General features: G+C 42.6%; 1 protein-coding gene across 1 annotated transcript in view; it reads right to left on the reverse strand.

The window, feature by feature from the left end:
- The window catches only part of ASZ1 (ankyrin repeat, SAM and basic leucine zipper domain containing 1), a 107,638-nt gene that overhangs the window by 14,610 nt on the left and 73,562 nt on the right, over positions 1-19,466 (reverse strand). The window contains exons 5-9 of the mRNA XM_074952097.1: positions 14,154-14,265; positions 10,193-10,327; positions 8,280-8,404; positions 5,629-5,704; positions 2,428-2,484 (exon numbers count right to left, since the gene is read on the reverse strand). Coding sequence (XP_074808198.1) covers positions 2,428-2,484; positions 5,629-5,704; positions 8,280-8,404; positions 10,193-10,327; positions 14,154-14,265 — 505 coding nt within the window. The remainder of the gene's footprint in view (positions 1-2,427; positions 2,485-5,628; positions 5,705-8,279; positions 8,405-10,192; positions 10,328-14,153; positions 14,266-19,466) is intronic.

Genomic DNA, 19,466 nt, shown 5'->3' on the forward strand with positions numbered 1-19,466 from the left:
GTGGATTCTAGGTAGCATGTGAAAGGGTCTATAACAGAGGGGCATTCATTTCTTGAGCTCCTCCTGCTACTGTGTGTGGTACTGCAGGCCTTTTCCCTGCTCCTTTCACCCCTGTAGGTTGTGAACATCACTTGATGGGTCTTCAGTGGCTCAGCCCTCCGGCCAGGACACAGTCAAAATTAACCTCTTTTGGGGTAGCAAAGAATCCATCAGGGTCTTCGGCCCTGGCTCTGGGCCCTTTAAATTCAGCCCTTCACTTGGGCTTCCAAATGAGCCCTGTCCCCTTTTCAGGGCTTAAGTAAGTCTTGTCCCCGCCCCATCCTTGGGGTTTACCACTTCATTGGTGGGGAACCCAGGCCTGCCCACTACTCCAGGTTCCAACCCAGGGACCCTAAAAATAGAGCCCGGCATGGATATAAAAATTTGGATCTGCATCCGAGTTTCATTATAGGTGGCACTGCAGTCAGTGTCAATGCAGAGGCGAGTATCAAAGGAGTCTTTTGCACATGCCCACGTGGCTTAGGAGGACCTAACTCCTTATAGCTTGGGCGTGAAGGCTCACCCGATTTGTACAAGGTCGGGAGGGTTTAGGAGGGGATCTATTTTGTGTTTACGAGAGTGCCTCTTTACTCTCATGAAAGAGCCCAGCAAAAGGTCCTCTTCTCTGCCCCTTTCCATTCTGAAGTCAGACACAGAAATAGGAGCATGCTCCTTGACGACCCTGGCCAACGTACAGGCCTGGGTCTGACTGGGACCTCATTGTTTGCTCCATAAGGTGTTTCCGAAGTCTAAGCTCTCATGCCTGACACTTTCAGCTGGGGAAGGAGTGGCAGACACCTCACATAGAGGAGATATGAGCCTCCCCAAGGCAGTAGAGGCAGCGCTGAAGATAGTCACTGACCAAAATGAAGAGCAGGCAAGAAACAGTTTTTGAAACTCAGAATCCTGGGCATGATCTGAGTCCTGCGCTGGGATTCTAATTCTAGTTAACTAGAACTATCGTAACACTAACTAACAATGAGGTATGAATAATATAAAACTTTTACTTTTACAGGAAGAAGAGAAAGGATCAGTTCTGGACACTGGAGGATTCTGACTCAGGCCATGCGGTGGTAAGAAGGAACTGTAACTGTGGTCAGTCTGCCCTGCCCCTTATGCCCTCAGTGCAGAGCACAAGAGCAGGGGCACAGGTGCAGATCAATAGACACTACTTGCAATTCTCTGGTCGCAAGCACATGGCGCACAAACATACCCACAGTGAAATACACACAGGGAGCACCAAAAGAACTAGACTAATATCTACTGTAAAATATCAATTTCAAGAAGTGTAATCAATTAACAATTCAAGATGGCTGACACTTGTAGAACCATGATGACAGGGCACCAGACTACACTGGTCTAGTTACTACGTGGCTGACCCCTAGCCTGGTTACATACAATTCTATTTTATAGACTTCATCTTAACTGCCTTCGTGTATTATGCTTATTAGACTGCAAGCACTACAAGTGCTTGGTTGAAGAACAACCTAAACTACAAACTGGCACTGTGCTGTATGTTCTAATTGGGTCAGGAAACAATCCCGTAGACACTGAGTACTCCAACTCAGTTGTAACTTAAAAAGTAGATGAGCCCTGGGAGTCAAGAGACCTTGGTTCCACTCCTGGTTTTTTCCCTGACTCTGACTTTGGACAAGTCAATTATTTCTGAAAAACCTTATTTTCCCCATTTTTATAATGGGGGTTTAAGTTAGACTTCTTGCACGCCCACTAAAACAGCACGATCCCACAAGTATAACTGAGGGCACAATTTGGCCCACACTACTTTTATAACTGGTGATAGTGCACAAGTAGAAAATAACCTAGACTCCAACTCAGATCCCATGCTGAGTTTACAAATCTGGAGTAGCAGTTAACAACCACACTTTAAAAAGACAAATAAGCTTATGTATTTAGCTAGTTGGCTTAAAAAATAAAGCATTAACACCCACACATACACACTACTTTTACCATTCTTTAAAAAAACAGCACTGATTTATGGCTAGCCAAATTATCAAAGGAATAATCAACAAGATATTACACTACTTAGATAAACTTTCAGTCATCATATGGCAGTTCTAATTAATAAAATGTAAGCTAAAATGAAGGAATGGTAACAGCTCAATAATTACATTAGACTGGTCTCAAACTCTAGGACCTGCCTGGTAATATACCCCACAGATTAATCTTTAAAATTGTATACAAAGGGCAGTCTACATTTAGATGCCAAGATCTTGAAAGCAAATAAGAGTTCTTCACGATTTCTGAGAGAAAAAGTTATTGATCCCCTTATTTTTCCCTCTAAGAATTTTCATAAAGACATACAAACAAACAAAGGAATATAAATGAAGTGAAAATAAATTAGAAAGAGTTCTAAAACATTAAACTGACCTGTGTAAAATCATCTTTTCTCATGGTGAGAAGCTGTCTTAAAGCTATATCTTTTTCCTGTAGGAAACAAAAATTTTCACTTAGCAAATATGAAATTCAGACGAAAGACTATGAAGAAAAAAGTTAGAAATGTAGCTATACATGTCAATTAGCAAAGGAGCATTGTAAAATTTCTCAAATGTATTCATAATACAAAAAATATCTAATGCATATAACTAAGCCTCAATTCCTAGGAAGTTTTAATCTTTAGTCTGCTAAAAAACTATAGTAATAATCAATAAACCCTCGCTCTAACTGGCCAATGGGACCACAGAGGGACTCCCTCCCTACCCTGCTCTGACTTGCCGGTGAGGCCATGGGGGACCCCCGACAGCCACTACGGTGGGAGGTGGGGGGCTGTGTGGTGGGGGAATCTGCCTGGGTAGCTTTTGCAGGACCAGTGCTTGAGTGATCTGGAAAAGGGGTGGGTGAGGGTTGTCTGTCATAATTAGGGAGCAGCCTTTTGGCTTGTTTAGCCTCACAAAGGAAGGCTAAGCAGGGCTATTGTTGGTCTTTATAAATACATCAGGGTAAATGTTAGGGAGGGTGAAGGGCTGTATAAACTATAGGACCGTGTTGGCACAAGAATAAATGGGTGTAAACTGGCCATGAACAAATTCAGGCTGGACATTAGAAAAAGATTTCTGAGGGCTTGGCGACACTTGCAAGTTACAGCGCAACAAAGGAGCCCCAAGCGCACTAGCTCACTACCCGTCCAGACTGGCAAGGCACGTACAGCGCTCTGACTCCGCGGCTACAGCGTTGCTGGTACTCCACCTTGGCGAGTGGAATAACGTTTGCTGTGCCCCTGCTGGAGCGCTGGGGCGCCATTGTGAACGAGGTGTTGCATTACTGCACTCTGATCAGCCTCCAGAAATGTCCCATAATCCCCTTAAGTCAAGTGGCCACTCTTGTCATTGTTTTTGAATCGCTGCAGGAATGCGGATATGCCCTTTGAAAGCTCCGTTTCTGACAGCCCGCTGTTTATCTGCTCTGAGACAAAGCAAGCCATTATGTGGAATGCTGTGTGTGTGTGTGTGTGTGTGAGGGGGGAGCGGTGGGGGGTAGGGGGTCTGCTGCTGTCTGAATTTATAAGACAGCATGCTGACATACTCTCAGCCCCCCAAAAACCCACTTTCTCTCCCCCCACATACACACAACATACTCCCTGTCACACTCCACCCGACCCTGCCCCGTTTGAAAAGCATGTTGCAGTCACTTGCATGCTGGGATAGCTGCCCACAATGCACCGCTCCCAATGCCGCTGCAAGTGCCACAAATGTGGCCATGCCAGTGCGCTTGAAGCTGTCAGCGTGGACAGACTGCATCGCTTTCCCTACTGCACTCTCCGAAAGCTGGTTTAACTCAAAGCGCTCTACATCTGCAAGTGTAGCCATGCCCTAATAATCAGAGGGGTGAGTTTCTGGAACAGCCTCCCATGGGGAACAGTGGGAGGCAAACAATTAGATTTAATTAGATTTCAAGATGAGCTGGTGTGACAGGGTCGGGCCAGATGGCTATAGGATAGTGATTTTTTGAAGCAGATATATTAGCCCCAGGTTAAGTAGGTCCTTTTTCCCTAGGTAAGGTAACAGGGAAGGTTCCAGAACAATCAGGAACTTTCTGGAAACTATTAAGGCAGTCAGGCTGATTAGAACACCTGCAGCCAATCAAGAAGCTGCTAGAATCAATTAAGGCAGGCTAATCAGGGCACCTGGGTTTAAAAAGGAGCTCACTTCAGTTTGTGGTGCGTGTGAGATGCTGGGAGCAAGAGGCGCAAGAAGCTGAGAGTGAAAAGGTGTACTACTGGAAGACTGAGAAGTACAAGCATTATCAGACATCAGGAGGAAGGTCCTGGGATGAGAATAAAGAAGGTGTTGGGAGGAGGCCATGGGGAAGTAGCCCAGGGAGCTGTAGCTGTCACGCAGCTGTTACAGGAGCCACTGTAGACAGCTGCAATCCACAGGGCTCTGGGCTGGAACCCGGAGTAGAGGGCGGGCCCAGGTTCCCCCCATCCCTCCATCCTCCCAACTTGATACCAGAGGAGTTGAACTGGACTGTGGGTTCCACCAAAGGGGAAGGTCTCTGGCCTGTTCCTCGATCCACTAGGTAGATCAGTAGAGACTGTGGGGATTGTTCTTCTTCCTTTCCCCATGCTGGCCAGTGATGAGGCTAACTGACTGAACAGCAGATTTGAGCCACGAAAATGGCCAAACTGAGGGCTGCCGTGAACCTCTGAGGTGAGAAAAATCTGCCAATAAGCACAGGACCCACCAAGGCAGAGGAGGAATTTTGTCACAGTGGACAATAAGAAGTTGGATTATATGACAGGGTTGCTTGTGATGTAGGGAGGCAGGGCTCACTTCCTGTTTGTCTTCAGTTCCTAAAGCTCATGCACCAACAGGTGTCAGGAAGGGATTTCCCCTGCCTCCCTCAATAAATAGAGAGCATGCACAGGCACGTGTGCGTATTTAATCTTCTTCCTCTGAAGTATCAGGGATGGTCATGGCTGCAGATGGGACATTGGACTGGGATGGTCATAGCTCTGAGGTGGCACCGAGCATTCTCTCTCAGGTACTTGTCTGTTTTGTTCTAACTCACATGCTTAGAGGCTAACTGAGTGCCACATATGGGGTGGGGAAGGAATTTCCCCCCAAGCTAAACTGGCAGTGACCTTTGAGTATTTTACCTTCCTCTTCAGCATGGGGTCTGGGTCACTGTGAGGATTATCTGGATATATCTCAATCAATTCCCTGTCACTGCAGGGTCCTCTGGCACTGCACGTTGGTCACTCAAATCTCTGCCTGTGGCACGTAATAGTCTAGTCTACTGTGGGCTGTAATACTTTTGTCTAATTTTGGTTGTTGTATTTAGTGTGTGGGTGCTGGGTGGTGTTGGTGGCCTGTGATACACAGCAGGTCAGACTAGATGATCTGGTGGTCTCTTTTGGCCTTAAACTCTAGGACTATCACGTAGACAAATTTTACACGTAACATTTCACATACAATTTTCTCATTTATTTTCAAATAAATGCATTAAAATGTGACTTGACAAAAGTATACAATCTAACACTGAAAAATCTAAAGGTCAGAATAATATGAAGCACATTTAATAATTTACAAACTATTTTTAAAATATACAATTTCATTACATTAATCTTACCTTTAATAACTCTGTTATGTGTTCTAGACCAAGACCATGTAAAAACACTTCTAGGTCACCAAAGGCTGCATAGGAACTATATATATTATTGCACGAGTCACAAAAAGAAAAAAAGTGGCAAATTTATTTTTCATAAATAAAGCAGATGTCTAAACTCTAATAGCCAAACACAAACACACATGCATGCATATGTGTCAGTAAAGTGATGTATATTTCCAGGCAAAGCACTTTATGAGACTGTAATTAAAGCTGTAAATTGGTATGAATACTTTAAATGAAAAAAAATCTTTAGTAAATCATTGTAATTTTAAAAATCAAATGGCTGCAGGCAGGAAATTCAAAGTTAAGGTTACTATTTCAAGAACACCCCAAATGTTGGAAAATATGGAAATGTAGTTATGGTACACCAAACTACTTTAACTCTGCCCTCTAATCACCAGCCACCCTTTATGTAAGGTAGATATGTCCATGACAAGCATCACAGCTTGTTTATTTTTAGATTAATGGTAAGAAAGGTAAGCACACCTACCCTGGGCTCCTGTGGCCTTTGAAATAATTTTAGAAGTACAAGAAGAAATAAAACTCAGCAGCCCTCAAAAGCCAGAAAATTAACAGCCAATCAGAAATGCACATACCAAACAACACCATGCAACAGGCAAAATGATGAGCCATTACTGCACTGCTTCCTCTCCAAAATCCTACATTAACAGAGGAGCCTTGCAGCATGCCCTGAGATTAAGTTTATTTCAGACCAAATATGGAGTGAATTCAAAATCTGAAAGCCTTTCCTGGAGAACACCCATCTCAAAATCCCACTCTTATACCCAGAAGACTCTAGTTCAGTTGTGTCCTCTGACACAATAAATCCTGAATATCTTGCTGGTTCAGATCAGGAATCCAGTTAGCCAGGAACACTGTATACGTTGGCATTTTTCCTAAGATTGTAGACATCTTAACTACACTCAGTGTCTTAAGCAACAGAGAAAAAGTTGCCTAATCCCAAGGATGTATATAGTGTATGATCTCTGCAGGAAGACAGAAAATGGAAAGTAAAGTTTACAATGGTTGCAAAATTTTCAACACCCAGTTAAGGAAAAATATTAAGAAACTGGGATGGGAGTTAGATAAGTCTCAGATTGCTGCATGAGGTATAATATCACCTGGTGCTTCTGTACCTTCCATCCCACTTTATCAACCCACTTTACAAACATCAGTTCATTCTATTCATAACCTCAGTGATATAGGTACTCTATTATTCCCATTTAACAGGTCAGCAAATGAAAGCGGAGACATTAGAGGCTTGATTTCAAGAGATACTGATCACCCACAACTGCAGCTGAAGTCAATAGGAACTCCAGGTGCTCAGTACATCTGAAAATTAGGCTATAATTGGCTTGCTTAAAAATCACACAGAAATTCTGTAAAACAGATGGGAAAAGAACCCAGGCCTTCAGGAATAGATTCAGGCCCTATCTACACTAGGTTTTTGCACTGGTGTAAATACACGGACACAAACCCTCTGTGTTGATGTGCTGCAATGGAGTGAGATGGACCGTTCACTCATGCAATTTAGTAAACTACTAGGGTAAATTGCACCAATGAAAGCCCAGCTTTGTACTGGTACAGCGTATCTACATTAGTTTTGTACTGATATAACCACATTGGTATAGTTCCACCAGTGCAAATTTTCCTAGTTTAAACAAGCTCTGGTATCTTAATCACAAGATTTCCTGTGCCTCCTGTGCTCATGCCACTAAAAGGGATAAATTCTCCCGAACAGCATAACTGTATCTCAACAGAATGGCCTTGTAATTTGGTATATGCAAGGCCAATGAGGCAGACTACTTGGCCTTTCTTCCTAAATTGCACATCTTCCTTTTATCTCATGAGGAGATGGGGGAGAGGATTTTCCACTCAGTTATATTTTATTCATATATTTGATTAAGAATAAATATACACATAATATGACTAAGTGAAAAATCCTCTCAATCAACACCTTATATAGCAACTGTTTTTATCAGGAAGTTGAGTGTGGGATGTGAAAAGTCAATACTCAAATACTCAAATCCATGGAGGGACACTTGATAAAATATCTTCCACCTTGGCCATGGGAAGAACAGGTACATATAAGAGCCAGAAGTCCTTGGCATGCTCCAAAAGACCTTCTTTTCTAAAATATCATATAGTGTATGTGGGGTGCTTCTGGTCAGAAGAAACCTCAATTTTTAAAGCATCTGTCATTCTCAACAAAAGTCCTTAACCTTGTCAGAAATTATCTGATGGAGAAGTATACAATAGGGTCACATTCTCCACTGATGATACAGATAAACTTAATTGTGTATATAGTGTGCCAGTGGCCTCTGTTAAAAACTTGGAAGCATCCAAACTATGTAATGCAATATTGAATTTGTACAGTCAGGCACCTAAATGTCAGGAAATACAACATTTAAGATGAGTTTCTGTGTTTCATAATAGGATTTCCGTTTCTCATTTTAACAAATTATTACATTAGGTATGATTGTAAAAATAGTTCCAAAAATAGACACTGTAAATTGTTCTGCATTAATACTAATCATGTACAAACCCAAAAAGTATTCATAATATTAAAACTAAAATGAACTAAAATAGCATTAGTTTTCTTCCTTCTTTACCTAACTCTATGATCTCTAACTGCATCAGGGACTGCGTTCAAGAGTTTGTGGATAGTCTCTTCTTTAAGCAGGTTCTGGAACTTCCCTTGCAAGGGATTTGCAGTCAAAGAAAGTAAATTAAAAAGCTGAAAAAAGTATAAAAAACATTTAGTTAATATTCAGTTTAAGAAAAGAGAAGTAGAGTAGTGTCCTATTGAATTAAATAAGCACAAGAATAATTCAATGCACAATGAAAATTTAAATTGTAAAAAAGGTGGGAAAATTATTTCATGGCCTACTACCTGGGGAGAATAATTCAGGTAAATCATCTCATTCTTCCAAAAGGCAAACATCTGTGATAGAGATGAGCCCGTGGAGCTTAAATCTCCAAGAGTGAATGTTGCTAAGCTAACCAAATTTCAATGGAATACTGAACAAGAACCATCAGTATACAGTGAAGCAACACTGTGTACAGTGTGAAGATAAATAAAAACATTCTGATGTGAAATGTGAAAGGCTGGAAAAGGTCATATATGATCTAAAATTAACTGAGTATTTATTTTTGGTTCTAAGACTTAGAAGTTCTTCACTCCCAAGTAAAATCTCTTCAACAACATTGTGTATGCACTTTTAACTTATTCCTGTATCCTGGACATGGATGTATGGATATATTAGCACATATACACAGATAACGGTATTATAGACATTCCAAACTAAAACAATGGATTTTGTATTTGGGTGTTCTTTATATCTAATTGATCAACGAAAAAAGGACTTTTTTTTTTGCCTGCTGATTCATTCTCTTATGGTAAAACCATACAAACAATCTCCACTAGATAGCTCAGTCTATTCCTCTGGCCCCAGCGACAGCAGTAAAGTTGACATTCAGGGGACATGTCACTCTAAAGTCTGCCTTCAGGGGCAATGATCCAAGTTCTCTTCCTGAACTACCAACAAAACTATGATTTCAGAAAGAAAGGGCAAAGCTAATGTTAAACCAAAAAGCCTGACAAAGTCATCAGGGAAAAGCTTTCAAACACGTGATTAGTAGTGCATTCCTTCAAAGGTGAGTTGCAGTGTGGGAAAAAATGTTCAGTCTGTGCCCATTTTATGCTTTTTTTTATAATGTACAAAGAAGGCCTGACATCCTGATCAGTGATTCCCCCAATTTAAAAAGAAATTTATTTCTGCTTTTTTATGGTCACATCACAAGGAAAGGAGATCTTTGCTCTTCATCAGGTTCATAGACATGATTTGCCTGGATGACTATAATCCTAATGAAGGATGAGAAAGAGACTGAAGCTTGAAGAGCCACTGCAAAAGTTTCATAATTCTCTTAGGGAACCCACTGTATGTGTGTCTGGTCGTCAGGAAGTCAGCATCTCCTTAAGTGTCTTTGGTGAGGGTTGTTACTATTGTGCCAATCTTTGTGAGCTGCACAAAGATCCTGCATGTCCTTTGTAAAATGGTAATGTTTAGACATTTCCTATCCAGAGGAGAGACCCATGCAGCCATGCTGTTTTGTCTGTCTGTTGCAGGCGCTGCCTCCCGCAGCTGCCATTGGCTGGGGGAGAGGGACAGAGATACCATCACTAGTCGCCGGGCAGAATCAGCCATGGAGGCAGCATTACTAGTCGCTGAACAGAGTCAGTCAGGGTGGCATGAGGCCAAGGGAGCAAGGTGACATTATTGGCCTGCTGGGAGGATTTGAAGACTGGCACTGGCCCTAAGGTAAACTGAGTTTGAGACCCCTGTTTTAAAGCAGCACGAACACCTACAGTGTAGCACTGAATAATATTAATAAATATTGGTTAAATATATGCTGTAATACATGTTTAAGGGCCTACATTAACACTGGTCTGGGAAACTGTGCAACCAGTGAGAACATGAATGTTTCAGGAAAAACAGAATTAGACCTTAGTGGAGAACAATACCTCTGAATGTTTACTGCTTTTTGCAATCTCTCCTGCTGTCTTTCCATCTTTGGTTTGCAGAATTTTATCAGCTCCAAGTTCAAGCAACTTCAAGACTACATTTTTATGTCCCTGGTGGGATGCCCATGTCAGTGCCTATATATAAAACATTTTGTTTCATTTCGTAGAATAAGTTTAAAAACAAGACAAAAAACAGAGCTTATTATCTCAGTAAAACAAAATAGGGTAACCTTTGTGAAAGGTAAACATGGAAGAGTAACTCTACCAGCTAATTATGATGATACTGCACAATCTCCTTTTGTCTCATTATTGTCTGGAAGATGACCGGACAGAATACAGTTCATTAAAAATGGACAACATGTAAAATATCTTGTCAAATGCTTTAAAAATTAATTCAAAGTTAAAGTGCAGATTTAAATATGAATGACAAAAGTTCTCAACACATATGCAAAGTCAGTTCCAACTCTGCCCTTTCTCACTCACTCATCTTTCACACATGGAAAGGTGTTCCCTCCCCTTTGCCACACCATCGGACTACATGTATATTTAATAGACTGTCTTAGTTTGTTCTAAATTCTACAATTTTGCTTTATTTAAACATTAACAGCAAAATTACCCCCATACCCTACAGTTTGCAGACTGTTTTAAATACAGGAACATAAGGGCAAACAAGGAAGCAATAAGTTGCCTGTGAAATTCTGAAATTACATTCCAAGCAATTCTCAAACCTTTGGGGCTACCACGACTCCACATATAAAAGGGACTCAGAGGCTATGGCAACAGGGATTTAAATGTGATTATTTTGCGGGGGGGTGACGCTCTATACCTCAGGGGAACACCTGTCACCCCCATTTTCATCCTTATAAAATGATTGTGTGGTATCCAATGCAAAGTTTGTCATTTCGGTTGTCTTCAGAAGGCTCATGATGCACTGAGTATTGTTGTCATAGTAATGTTATAGGTTGTTTCATGTATATAGCTATGAGGCTGAAAATGTGTCCTCATGGCTTAAAACAAACCCAGGCAAAAACTCTCCAGGAGCAGAGGGGCAGTTCACACCTCATCAGGGCATGTACAAGACAAACCCAGCCTAGGCTCACAGGAACAAAGGACACTAGCCTAGGAAGCAACAAAGGATCTGTTGGACTCTCACCCCCCTTCCCTTGGTCAGTTTGGGACTACGATGAGGTAATGCTCACCTGACTCTGAAAGGGGTGGGGGGGGCAAAACCAAGAGGGAAGAAAGGACATGATCTTATTTAATCTTTTTATTACTGACCTTGGCACAAAAAGTGGGAGGGTGCTAATAAAGTTTACGGATGATACACAGCTGGGAGGTATTGCCAATCTAGAGAAGGACAGGGATACCCTACAGGAGGATCTGGATGACCTTGTAAACTGGAGTAATAGTAATAGGATGAAATTTAATAGTGAGAAGTGTAAGGTTATGCATTTAGGGATTAATAACAAGAATTTTAGTTATAAGCTAGGGACGCATCAATTAGAAGTAACAGAGGAGGAAAAGGACCTTGGAGTATTGGTTGATCATAGGATGACTATGAGCCGCCAATGTGATATGGCCGTGAAAAAAGCTAATGCGGTCTCGGGATGCATCAGGAGAGGTATTTCCAGTAGGGATAAGGAGGTTTTAGTACCGTTATACAAGGCACTGGTGAGACCTCACCTGGAATACTGTGTGCAGTTCTGGTTTCCCATATTTAAGAAGGATGAATTCAAACTGGAACAGGTACACAGAAGGGCTACTAGGATGATCCGAGGAATGGAAAACTTATCTTATGAAAGGAGACTCAAGGAGCTTGGCTTGTTTAGCCTAACTAAGAGAAGGTTGAGGGGAGATATGATTGCTTTCTATAAATATATCAGAGGGATAAATACCGGAGAGGAGAGGAATTATTTAAACTCAGTACCAATGTGGACACAAGAACAAATGGATATAAACTGGCCACCAGGAAATTTAGACTAGAAATTAGATGAAGGTTTCTAACCATCAGAGGAGTGAAGTTTTGGAATAGCCTCCCAAGGGAAGCAGTGGGGGCAAAAGATCTATCTGGCTTTAAGATTAAACTCGATAAGTTTATGGAGGAGATGGTATGATGGGATAACATGGTTTTGGTAATTAAATATTCCTGGTAAATAGGCCCAATGGCCTGTGATGGGCTATTAGATGGGGTGGGATCCGAGTTACCCAGGAAAGAATTTTCTGTAGTATCTGGCTGATGAATCTTGCCCATATGCTCAGGGTTTAGCTGATCACCATATTTGGGGTCGGGAAGGAATTTTCCTCCAGGGCAGATTGAAAGAGGCCCTGGAGGTTTTTCGCCTTCCTCTGTAGCATGGGGCATGGGTCACTTGCTGGAGGATTCTCTGCTCCTTGAAGTCTTTAAACTACGATTTGAGGACTTCAATAGCACAGATATAGGTGTGAGGTTTTTTGCAGGAGTGGGTTGGTGAAATTCTGTGGCCTGCGTTGTGCAGGAGGTCAGACTAGATGATCATAATGGTCCCTTCTGACCTAAATATCTATGAATCTATGATAAAAGGGAAAGACGTTTGCCATGCTCTCTCTCTCTTCCACCTCCATCTACAGACACCACCACCAAGCGACTGAAGCGCTGATCAAAGTGGAGAGCCTGGCTGAAGGGCAACAAGCCAGCCTGTGGTGAGAAGCATCTAAGTTTGAAAGGGCACTGAAAGTGTTAAGATCAGCTTAGAATGCATTTTGCTTTTATTTCATTTGACCAAATCTGACTTGCTGTATTTTGACTTATAATCACTTAAAATCTATCTTTTGTAGTTAATAAATTTGTTCGTTTATTCTACCTGAAGCAGTGCATTTGGTTTGAAGCATGTCAGAGACTCCCCTTGGGATAACAAGCCTGGTACATATCAATTTCTTTGTTAAACTGATGAACTCATATAAGCTTGCAGTGTCCAGTGGGCATAACTGGACACTTTGAGACAGAGGTTCCTAGGGTTGTGTCTGGGACCAGAGATATTGGCGAGTGTCATTCGGTTGCACAGTTCAAGCAGCGGCCGGCCAGAAGTGCTCACTCATGTAGCTAGTGCTCACTCAAAAGTGCTAGAGGCTGTGCATGAACAGCCCAGGAGTGGGGGTTCTCACAGCAGAGCAGGGTAAGGCTGGCTGCCAAAGTCGAGGATTGGCGTGACCTAGCAGATCACCGGTCCAGATAACACCAGAAGAACGTCACAGGGGGAACTTTAAACATCAGCACCCCGTCCAATGTCCCCGGGCTCTGCTGCCTCCCCCACCGCCTCCCCAGAGAACCCCCCCCCCCCCCGTTTCCACTGTGTCTGGCCACCTTTGTCCCGAGCTCCCTTCTGTGGCACCCCAGGCAGGCGCCAAACACTCACTGGAGGCTGCAGGCAAGGAAGGGACGGGTAACATGCCCCCTCTGGCAGAGCTGGGCTGCCAGCTCTGCTTCCCTGCTCCGAGCGTCATCTAGTGGGGCTCAGTGGGAGCACTAGCTGCAGTGCCTTTCTCAGGCATGTTCCTTCAGCTGAGCTCAGCCCAACTCCCACCCTAGCAAAAAGAGGGGAGGATGGGCTCAGGAGAGGGAATCCCAGGGGGGAGGGCAGGGCAGAAGCTGGGAGTGGTGGCGGAGTGGGGGGGCGGGCATGCCCCCCCCCCGTTCATGCCCCAATGGCAACGGATGACAGATAGATTAGAGATAAGGTTAGATAAAGAAAGAAAAACAATAAAAGTCAAAGCTGCTACTGCAAGTGCCATGTAAAGGAACAATCTCTTCTGGTTCAGAAAAAGCTGTGAGTGGTGCCAGATGGAGTTAGTTCCAGAAAAATTCGGCAAGCTGGAGCACAAGAGTGAAGGGTATTTCTGAGGAACAAGTAGTAAAAACAAACTAATGTGAAAAGTGTAAACACAATTCAGTATCACATACAGTATATACAAGTAGCTTGCTTACTGTATAACCATTTTCATCCTGGGCATTTATTTGTGATCCATAAGCAACAAGAAGAGCAACAACCTGAGGGTGTCCTTCTCGAGCTGCATACATTAGCGGAGTCATTTGCTTCCTTGGAAAAAAGAGGAATTTTTGTTAGAATACTCAACATTAGCTAAGGCATCAGCTATATGGCCTTGACTCAGCAAAGATTTAGCAGAACACTCAAGCATGAGCTTAAACTTTAAATGCAATCTTAAATCCTATTAGAGTCAATGGACCTTAAGCAGATGCTTAACTTTAAGCACATATTGAAATGATGTAACAAATTGGGCCTATATTCCCAATGAGCAGTTTTAACACCTATCCTGTCAAGCATCTATTGTACTGCAATCAGAAGTACAAATATCAGTAAGTGGAAAATCAGTATTGTATTCCTAGACAAAAAGATACACTTAAGATTGCTTGTATGTATCAGCAATTTAGAGTATAATACTCTATAATAACTACAGCATTAAGCAAGTAACTCTTTGCTTAATGCTGTAGTTATGTTCCTGAAAAAATGCTACTTTAAGCAAAATGATGTTAAGCGAATCCAATTTCCCCATAAGAATTAATGTAAATGGGGGGCGGGGGGAGGGTTAGGTTCCAGGGAAATTTTTTTCGCTGCGCACGCACACACACACACTATAAGTTTTAAACAAACAATTTAATACTGTACACAGCAATGTTGATTGTGAAGCTTGGTTGAGGTGGTGAAGTCAGAGGGTTGGATAATTCCCAAAGAATGCCTTACTGCTAAATGATGAAGTAGCACTCGGCTAAGCCCTCCAGGGTTAACACATTGTTAATGTAGCCTCACACTCTACAAGGCAGAAGGAATGAAGGGAGGGGAGACTGCATGGCAGAGAGAGACAGAGACACACACCGTGTGTGTGTGTGAGAGAGACATGCATTGCCCCTTTAAGTACGCTGACCCCACTCTATGTACACTGCCTTTTTAAGTACATCAGGAAGCTGAGACAGCAGCTGCTGCCAGCAAGCTCCCTCGCTTCTGAGCCCTATCATGTGTCCCCCCTGCTCTGTGGAGATGAGGTACCGGATCAGGGGAAAGGGGGCACCCTGACATTAGCCTCCCTCTTTCCCCCCTCCTGCACAGCAAGTAGGAGGCTCCCGCACAGCAAGCAGGAGACTTCCGGAAGCAGCTCAGAGGCAGAGGGCAGGAGCAGCACAGGGCAGTGGGGGGAGGGACAGCTGAACTGCCCGGCAATCGATAGCCTGATGGGCGGCTGCCACACAGGGAACTTAGGGGGGCTGCCAGTCTACCCTGGTTCCAAGTCCCCACCAGCTAGCTCCAATGGGCTGCTCTTTCTGCAAGCAGTGGACAAAGCAGGCGGCTGCCAAACATTATAAGGGAGCATTGTGCAACTTTAAATGAGCACATTCTCTAATTGATCAGCAACGTAACAACATTAACCGGGACGACTTTAAGTGAGGAGTTACTGTACATTATAGAGATGTTGTAACTATCCCAAAAGCAACCATTATAAATCAAGGAAATTCAGAATTAAGGCTAAACTTATAGGAAATACGAACATGTAAAAGAATGGAATGTAGTTAGAGCACCCAAACAACCTTAACTCTTCCCTTTAGTAACACCATGCAATAACACTGTGATTAAAGCATTATGGTGTTTGTGACCGATTAGATGAAAATCTGTTCAAAAAAAAAAAAAAAAGAAGTATGTTGTCACTACAGGGCAGATTTGACTCTGGAGTCAAAGTGCAACACTGAGAAGTATGTAAATAGGTGCAGTTGCAGCCTGTGGCCTCAGTTCCATTAAACACAATAGGAGATGGCAGCCATTTTGAAAAAAAAAAACAAAGAAGTCTTCAAGAAATTCTCTGAAAGAGAAATTTTCAGTTATGAAGAAAAACTACAAAAACCCGACAATTAATCCACAAAGTAATTCTTCAAAGTAGCCAATGCAAAATATTTCAATGAGATTTAACTATATGGGAAGTTTGAAAAGTTAGCATTATTCCAAGTATTAAGATAAATAAAAACAAATGTTTATTAAGATCAATAAAAAAAATAGTGGTGATGTTACACACCATATTATTTATGGAAATATGCTTATGATATGGATATGACATAACTAAGATATGTTTTATGCAAGATGGGTCATGTGAGATATTGAAAAGGTTATGATTTACTGAATGTGATTATCCAATTTGTATGCATGTATCATTTCTGTATCTAAAGTTAGGAATATGGACTACATAACAACAATTAAAACTGGGTGTGTATTTGGAAGACACCCACCAGACAACAGGCCATCAGATTTGATGGGCCATTAGGAAGAAACAACAAGACTGTAAAGACACTAATCTCTCTCCTTTCTTGGGATGCAGCTGTGACACTACTAGGTCAGATGGTCTTGTCATCTGATACTAAACATCATCTTGGACTTCTTGTAACTTTCCACTAAAAGGAGGGGGGGGGGGTCAAGTTTGGGAAACAAAATATTCCTGCCTTATGTAAATCTTATTTAAGGGTGGGCAGGAGGGCAAATGGGTCTCTCCTCCATTGCCTATCCAAGAAGAAAGACTGCTGACAGTACCTGAAGGGTCAAAGAAACCAACCTGAAGGGAAAGGCAGGGGTGAGTCCAGACTGAGACAGGGGTCCAGTCTATAACAAAATAACTGGAACTCTGAGCTACAGAAACCCTGCATCCTGCCTAAATTCAACATTTAGGGTGAAAAATTACATTTTGGAACCTGTTTCTTTAGTAAATCAAGCTTAGTTTGTGTGGTTTGTTTTATTTGCTCAGTAACCTGCTTTGTTCGGTTTGCTATCTCTTTAACCACTTAAAATCTGCCTTTTATAGTTAATACAATTTGTTTTGTTTATTACTAAACCCAGTTTATGTAATTTCTAACTGGGGTGGGGAGGGGACCAAGAAGTTGTGCATCTCTCTCTTCACACTGAGGAAGAGGGGGAAATTTTATGAGTTTGAGCTGTGCAGATCTTTCTGTACAGTGCAAAACATTATACTTTGCGGTTTATTTCCCAAAAGGGGTGTGCATGTGAGTGCCGGGTGAGCCTTTTCATGCAGAGCTGATTTCAGTCTGTGTCTGTAGCTGGGTGTGGCCCTACCAGTGTGTGTATGTTCCAAGAGGCTGGAGAGCCTAATTCAGCAAAACAGGGAGAGGGAATCCAGGCTGGTGGAGCAGGAGAGGCTCAGCTAAACTCCAGTACATCAGGTGGCATCCCAGACAGGGAGGTCCAACCGTCACAATAATTTTAACTCAAACTAAATTAATAGATTTACTGTAAAGTCTCAGAAAACTAGTTCTCTACTTGAAGAATAAGTGCTGTATCTTGGGGGAGAACACACTATTTTTTCGTGTATAATCAAGAACAAAACTAAACTCAACATTAACTATGGAGATGCAACTGATGCCTCCATAATTTGAATACATAAATACATCTGCAAAGCGACAGTGAAGTTTAAATTGCATAGAGGGATCACAAAAACTACAGAGCAGGGATTTCTCATGCCTTGTAGGCTTCAACAATATAGAGCCTAATCCATCTAGCGATGGATGATTTAGAAACTCTGAGACCTTGACATTTACACTGGAAGGACACAAACAGGGCACCTGACCTCATTGTGGATTGTGTGTGCATGATGTAGATTTTCAGCACTCTCCTGGCATTAAGGTGTGCCACTTCTATTCTGTCAGACGTCGCAGCTTCGGACAGAATGAAGGAAGGACAACTTTTTGGGAAGTATGAAAGGGAAAATTTACTTTAGGAAGAAAAAACTGGCGTTTTCAGCACCACCTTGGCGTCGTGGAATATACAAGGTTCTTGCACAGATAATATCACCAGTTCTGATACCCATCTAGCAGATGTGAGAGACCAGAAAACAAGCTTTTATGGACAAGTAAAAGGCCATCACTGAAGTCAGGGTCTCAAAGGAATGATCGCTTAGATCTTTCAAAACCAGTGGTAGATCCCATTTTGTGAAGATCAGCCTGATCAACAGCTTGGTCAGCCTGATAGCTCTGAGGAATCTGAAGATCAAGGATTCTGCAGACCCCATAAAAAAGACGCTACTGAGATTAGAAATTTGGTGCTATGGTGCTGCATTGAAGGCCCTTGTCTACGACTTCCTGCAGAAAGTTCAAAATGGCTTGGATTGCTGGGGTCCACACAGTACTCGTGGCACAAGACACTGAACCTGGACCAGAGAGAAGAGTATGGCTTTTGTGTCGAGGCTCTTCTGGATGCTAGCAAAGTCTTCATAACTTTGGAAGATAGTCTGGTTACTGAAACGGAGGCCTTAGCAATACTGGGTCTATCAACTGAAGCTGGTCCGAGACCTGGATGGAGAAACAGACCTTGGGAGATTATGTTCCAGTCTCCATGGCCACTGTAGCAGAGGTTCCACAGTCAGGTCTATCAGGTCAGAAAACCAGGGTCTCCTTGGCCAATAGGCAGTTATCAATATGACTTCTGTCTGCTCCCTTTTTATTTTCTGAATCACTTTCCCCAGGAAGGGAAAAGGTGGCCATCTGTGTGAAAGGGCATCTGTCCCCAAGGATTTGGGATCTGTCTCCCTGGTGAATTATCTTGGCCTCTTCATGTTCTCACAGCTCACAAACAAATTGGCTGAAGGAAGACAGATTGTCCTTTGAAATCAGACTGAAGACCTCCTGATTCAGGCACCATTCTAGCGTGTTGAGCTAGTGTCGGTTGAGCCAGTCTACCTTCTGGTTCAATTCCCCTTTACATGGATCATTCTGAATGACAAGAAAGACTGCTCTGCCCGTTTCATTATTTCCATTGTTTCTGCATGTTGCCTTGGGCAACTTCTCCTTCCATGGTTGTTTATGTACATGACCGTAGTTGTGTTGTCTGACTGAAACAGAATATGATTTCCCTCCAGGAAGATCTAGAACTTTCAAAGAGCTAGCTTGACTGCTCTGAGTTCTAAAAGGTTTATGCCATTTGTCTTTTCCTCTGGGCTCCAGGTTCCCTGGGTGGTTTGAAACCCCACACGAGTACCTCAGCCCTCCAGGTTGGCATTGTTAGTAAGGACAAGGGGATATGGAAGGCATATGGGCAGACCTTTGCAGACAATCCAATGGACAGTCCCCACCACTCTAGGGAGCTGAGTGTCTGGATCGGGATTCAGATGTGGTCTTTCATGTGTTCTGGGGAGTGGTTCCACACTCTCAGGAGGAAGATCTGAAGGCACCTGATTGTAGGAAAGATCCCATGGGAAGCAAGTCTAAGGGAAAAAAGAGCTTATGAGAGTTGGC

This window comes from Natator depressus, chromosome 1 (assembly GCF_965152275.1).
Source record: "Natator depressus isolate rNatDep1 chromosome 1, rNatDep2.hap1, whole genome shotgun sequence".
NCBI classification, from domain to species: domain Eukaryota; kingdom Metazoa; phylum Chordata; order Testudines; family Cheloniidae; genus Natator; species Natator depressus.